This window comes from Dromiciops gliroides, chromosome 1 (genome assembly GCF_019393635.1).
Source record: "Dromiciops gliroides isolate mDroGli1 chromosome 1, mDroGli1.pri, whole genome shotgun sequence".
NCBI classification, from domain to species: domain Eukaryota; kingdom Metazoa; phylum Chordata; class Mammalia; order Microbiotheria; family Microbiotheriidae; genus Dromiciops; species Dromiciops gliroides.
The window spans coordinates 288,673,098-288,678,836 of NC_057861.1; the positions used below are offsets into that span (position 1 = coordinate 288,673,098).

Sequence of the window (5,739 nt, forward strand, 5' to 3'; positions counted from 1 at the left end):
GACAAAAAAGTCCAGTAAAGGGGATATTCTCTTTCTTCACATGTTATCTGGAATTCAGCTGAAGTTCTAAAAATCTTCCAAGTATTAGCTTCAACACTTTCTTATAGGCTGATTTGTATGAGTAGGCTGAAGCTGGGACAGAGAGACAGTGTGATAAAGATTTATAGTTTTTCTGATCTCAGAACAGTCCTCTAGAATGGGCTGAATTGCTAGTACCACCTAAAGTTAGTAATGATAACACTGCCAGTGAGGTTATTTCTTTATCATTCTTCCCTGTTCTACAGACCAATCCAAATGCAACACTCATTCGTTATATGCATCATGGCTTCTGACATTCTGAATCTTCTAAAGCTTTTTGTAGTGTTTCTCCTCCACTCGCAGGTCATCTTGCCCTGGATCATATACCAACCTTGCACATTCTGGGAGTTCCCTCTCTGGAAGAAAGGTTGTATGCGTGCCTGTTGTACCAATTACTAGTACATTTTTCTTGAGGTCAATGTTACACTGATGTCGCTTGAGCATATCCAGGCCCAGAAGCATATCCATGGGCTGCTCTTCTATTATAGAAAAAGAACATGCCAGGAAATCTCCTTCAATCTGAACCTGAGCTAGATGTACTCTACCAATAATCTTCTGAATTCCCACACCTTTAGCAATCCCTGCCCACCGCTGGTCTACAAGTCTCAATATATTACACCGTACTGCACAAGCTTGGCTCATAATAGTCATCTGGGCACCCGTATCAACAAAGGCTTTCACAGGATGTCCGTTCACTTTGCAGTTTATATATAGCATCACAACTTGGCCAAAGCTCTCAGGAGCCTCTTCCATTGCTATGGACATGTTTTCTTCAATGTTCTGTTGCCTGATGGCTTCTTCTATCCTGGCCTGTGCTTCAAGATCAAAGGGGTCAGCTACAAAGAGGCGGAACCTCTCTTCCTCTCTCAGGGTTTGGTCTTCTTCTTGTTCCATCAAAACCCTAGTAAATTCCTCAAGGTCCCCACTGAGCAGGGCTTCTGCCAGGGATGGGTTGCGCTCTTTGAGCAGAGCCAAGTCATGGGGATTGGAAAGTAAGGCATCTCTGAGTGCTGCAGGATTGTCTGTGGCCTCAGGGGCTGAAGCCATTTCTACAAAGCTACCCGATGACTGCGAAGGCTGCAGGTGCTGGGAGCTGGACGAGCCCGGCACAGCTATACTGCTGAAGTCGATCCCTGTGAACTCGCCAGGAGACCTGGGCTCTTCGTTGTGCACTTGCCGTAGAATCACTACATCACCATCTTTCAGGCCGTAGGACGCCAAGGATCTGTGGTTGTCTTCAAGACAGTTCTCTGCAAAGACAATCTGCGCCTCCTCGGCAGGGATGCCAGACTCCAGCTCACAGAGCACCCGGAAGTTGTAGAGCTCAAAGTCCCGGTCGACCTGGAGGGAGAAGGTCACCTCGGTGGAGTCCCTCCGCACACAGTACACCGTGAGATGCATCGCTGGGTCTCCCTGGCTACACCTCCGGCGGAGGTTGGGTCCTGGAGGGCCTCGCGGCCCAAGCGCGGGCGCCTTTGCTCGGTCAGTTGAGCATTCAAAGAGCAACTGTCATTGCCAGTGGGGCCGACTCCTGGGGGGCTTGGGAGGCCAAGGCCTTCCCACCCCTCTGCAGGCCTTGAGTCGGTCCGGGAGCTGGTGGGAGGGGTGGGAAGACTCGAGGCGAGAGCGCCTAGTTGTTGGATTTTTAATTCCTTCTCGCCTCATACCTTGAGTTTGATTTCAACCAAGTATGATAACGCCCACCCCTAGAGAGATATAGCTCTTTAAAGTTTACCCCTTGGGAAATGGGAAGGAACCGAGGCTCCAGTTCAGGTCCCACTCCTTCCCCTCCCAGCTCAGCTGCCTTCCAAGCAGCTCTGGGTGCATTTGTAGGCACTTACCCATTTACTCTTAGCTCCGAATAAAAATGGGAGGTTCTTGAGCATAGCCACTGGTCTTTGTTTTTGTTTCTTACCTTTGGATCCCTAGTACTTTGCATAGTGGCTGTTACATATTCAAGAACTCATATATTTATTTATTTGTTTGTTTATTTATTTATTTTTCAGTGATTAACTGGCTTTGCTCACAGTCCCACAGCAGATAAGTACCAGAGGCCTAATTTGAACTCAGGTAAAAGGAATCTAGTGAGGCCAACTAACCCAGCTCTTTGATTTTATAGAAGAGGAAACTGAGGTTCACTTAGAATAACTGATTTACTGACTCAACATTTCAGTGGTGGCATTTGAACCCCTAGCCTCAGATTTTGGGGTGAACCTCTTTTCTTCTGATTCCATAGTCTATACTCTGTCCTCTATCACAGACTGCCTCCTAGTGTATTTAGCCTAATTCTGGCATTTTAATATTTGTTAAGTTGAATTCTCAGTCTTTTCACTTGTAATTTTTGGAAAACACAAAAAATAACTTTTTTTGGTATTAGGTTCTATTGCAAAAATTTGTCCAGGGAGTCTGGGAAGGGCATCTGCATTGCAGTATTGTGAAGAATATTTATACTGACTATAAGTGACAATATTAAAGTCGGTCACAGCTGTTTGTGGCAGCTGTTCCAGATGCTACCCAGTCTTCGGTTTTAAGATTTCAAATGAGGGCTTAAGGACAGTTGTCAAGGTAATTTTTCTTCCAGGTATTTATTTGGGCAATTTCATTACTCCAGCCACTAAACTTAAGGTCCCTTTCTTACACTGAGTATAATTTCTTTCAAATTTAGTCAGAATGTGTGATGCAGAGCGGAGTGGGACTTTCACTGGCATCTGGAAATCTATGTGAGATGAAAGATTTAGCTTCAGTAGAAGGATCACAAATCAAGATTAAAGGTAAAAAGGGGTCAAATGCACTAACACCTGTGCACATAGTGTCTTTGGCCTTCACCAGACCACTTAGTAGTACAGCATATCTTTGTTTACATGTCTTTTCAGTACCACTCCCTGCTTGCCGACCACTATTAAACATTTCTTGCAAAAACATCTCTGTGTGTGTGTGTGAGTGAGCATGCACTCACACTTCTGGAAAATTCATTGCTTCTAAGAAAAAAAGGATGTTGGAAGAAAATGTAATTTTTTCAAAAAAACTTTTATTTATGGTGTTAAAAAGGATTGTTCGTTGAGTATTAATATGTATGTTTTTCCATTTAAAAATTGAATGCCTTTTGATTTTTTCATGATGATAATTTCCTAAGACAACCCTCCCAAATATAAAAGTGGGTAAATGCGTGCTAACACACACACTGAACTTTTCCTTTTTAATAAAGAGAAACAGTAAAGAATGCCTGACCATCAAAGCAACCAAGTCTGACAAGGTATGCTACAATCTATACCTGCAGAACCCCACCTCTGTTCCCTAAAACCAAGATCTGTTAAATGAAGGGTTATACAAGATGACTTTTAAGATTTGTTTCAGCTCTAATTGCTGTGTAAGAAATGATAAGAACTCTATCATGACATATGTCAATATATATGCCTCACAAAACCTAAATTCAGGAATGAAAATGATGATGATGAAGAGAATAAGGTAATTAAAAGATAGATAAAACAACTTTGTTAAGAATGAAAGACAATAATGAAGGTATTTTAATGTGATAAATCTTCTATTATTATTTTTCAGTTTATATTATTTTTGTTTCAAAGGTATTTCATTCTAGGAGTTCAAACTACATTCATACAGCCTTTGTTGAAAGCAATATAGTAACTAGAATGCTGAAGAAATGGTATTTACCGGTTAATTTAATTTTATGGTGAATTCAGGGTTGATCAGACACCTTTCTGTTTTGACCTTTTTAAATCAAAATCATTTTAAAATGTATTAACCAACTTTCCTGCCTTAGTAAATGGAATTTGACAAACATATTTCAATTTTTCTTCAAGAAATGAGTGTTTGTAGTGAATCAGGTAATCATTTTAAATAGCAACTTTTCCCCCTTTTCCATTTCTTTCTTTTTATTTTTTTAAAGCATGAAACAGAGATGTTATATTCCCCATCAGTGAAAGTCTTCAGAAGAGGCTGAATAACTGCTTGTCAGGTATATCATTGTAGAGTTGGGGGTGGCTATGGAGGTCCTTTCCAACTTTCAAAAACCTGTGCTTCTTTAAAAGTTTTGACTATGAATATTTCTCTCTAAAAATGTTGTCTTAGTATCATCTAATCTACTCAAATTTCTTTGCCAAGTTTTTCTGTTATTACAGGCTGAAAGAAAAGGCATTTAGGGACACATGAAATCCCTTATACATTGTCATGTGGGCTCACATTCACTTGTTTTGTATCTCCTGTGCTGTTTGTTTGTAGTGCCTTCAAGTTTCTGTCATCTTCAATGCCTTTCCTTTAGTAGATGAATTATCAGTCAATATTTTTTGTTGATGATAATAAGGAAGGTTTCTCTATTAAGTAAATTCCTCATACCAGTTTATTTTCTCTACACACTACCTAAAAATAATTTTTTTTTTTTTTGCAGGGCAATGAGGATTAAGTGATTTGCCCAGGGTCACACAGCTGGTAAGTGTCAAGTGTTTGAGGTAATATTTGAACTCAGGTCCCCCTGAATCCAGGGCCGATGCTTTATACAATGCGCCACCTAGCTGCCCCCAAAACTTTCTTTTTGCTTTTTTTTTGGTGGGGGTGGAAGGGGGCAATGAGGGTTAAGAGACTTGACCATGGTCACATAGCTAGTAAGTGCTTAGTGTCTGAGACCAGATTTGAACTCAGTTCTTCCTGAATCTAGGGCTGGTACTTTATCCACTACACCACCTAGCTGCCCCCCTAAAAGTCACATCTTAAGAAAAATGTCCACTTAGTTTAGTTTCTTTCCTACTAGGTTCTAGTTAGTTGAAATGTAATGCATTCTGAATTTTGCCTGCCTAATAAAATTTTTAACTAATGGAACCACTAAGATTGCAGTAGCAGAGTTTCAAACAAGGGAAAGAATGCCCCATATTGAAAATAATTGTTTTCAAGTGTATTTCCCCTATTTCATCCCATTAAAAACTAAAAAGATGAAGTATTTGAAAGGCCTTGAAAGAATGTAGAACTGCTTTTAGTGTTTTCCTATTGAAAACACAGAACTATAGAATTTTAGAACTAGAAGGATGATCTATATCCTCTAGGTCATTTAGTTAAAAAACTCAGGCCCACTGAAGTGAAGTGAATTACTTTAGGTCCATGTAGATAATGAGGGACATAGTCAAGCCCAGTTATCCCCAATGTTTTATTTTGTTTTTGAAAAAAGCAAAAAAACCTTTTTTGTTGATATTTTGTTTTTACATCAACTTTACCTCTGAAAGCATCCTTTCCCCCATTCTGATTCAGTGAGGCATTGGTTCTAACAAAGATTTTTACAAGAAATAGGATAAAAGCAGTTAAACAAAACTATCCAAGAAATACATCATCTGTGCAAGTCTACAATTCTGGAAGAAGATCCATTTTCTCAATTTTGTTCCAGGGATATGTTTATTCAACATAATTACACAATGCTTAGTTTCTTAATTTTCTTTCTACTAAAATAGAATATTGGAATTGGAAAAGACTTCAGTGATCTTTTAGTAAAAAATAATAATGTCTTCAATATTTTCAAGGGTCACCAACCAACCTTTTTTTTGAAAGACCAAGGGTGGTAGAGTGGAAGAATCCTTGACTCAAAAGTCAAAAGACTTGTGTTTGAATCCTACCTCTCCTTCTTATTCCCTGTATAATCTGAAGTATTTTACTTGACCTTTC

The 5,739-nt window shown here is 39.6% G+C and overlaps 1 protein-coding gene across 1 annotated transcript; it reads right to left on the reverse strand.

The window, feature by feature from the left end:
• Positions 1–345: 345 nt before the first annotated feature.
• Positions 346–1,479, reverse strand: LOC122748524 (protein DDI1 homolog 2-like). The gene has a single exon (XM_043994168.1). The coding sequence runs from the start codon at positions 1,477–1,479 to the stop codon at positions 346–348; it is 1,134 nt and encodes a 377-aa protein (XP_043850103.1).
• Between the last annotated feature and the right edge of the window lie 4,260 nt (positions 1,480–5,739).

Bases quoted from the DNA above. Each gene is read 5' to 3' on its own strand.
- LOC122748524 (XM_043994168.1), bottom strand. From the start codon at position 1,479: ATGCATCTCACGGTGTACTGTGTGCGGAGGGACTCCACCGAGGTGACC.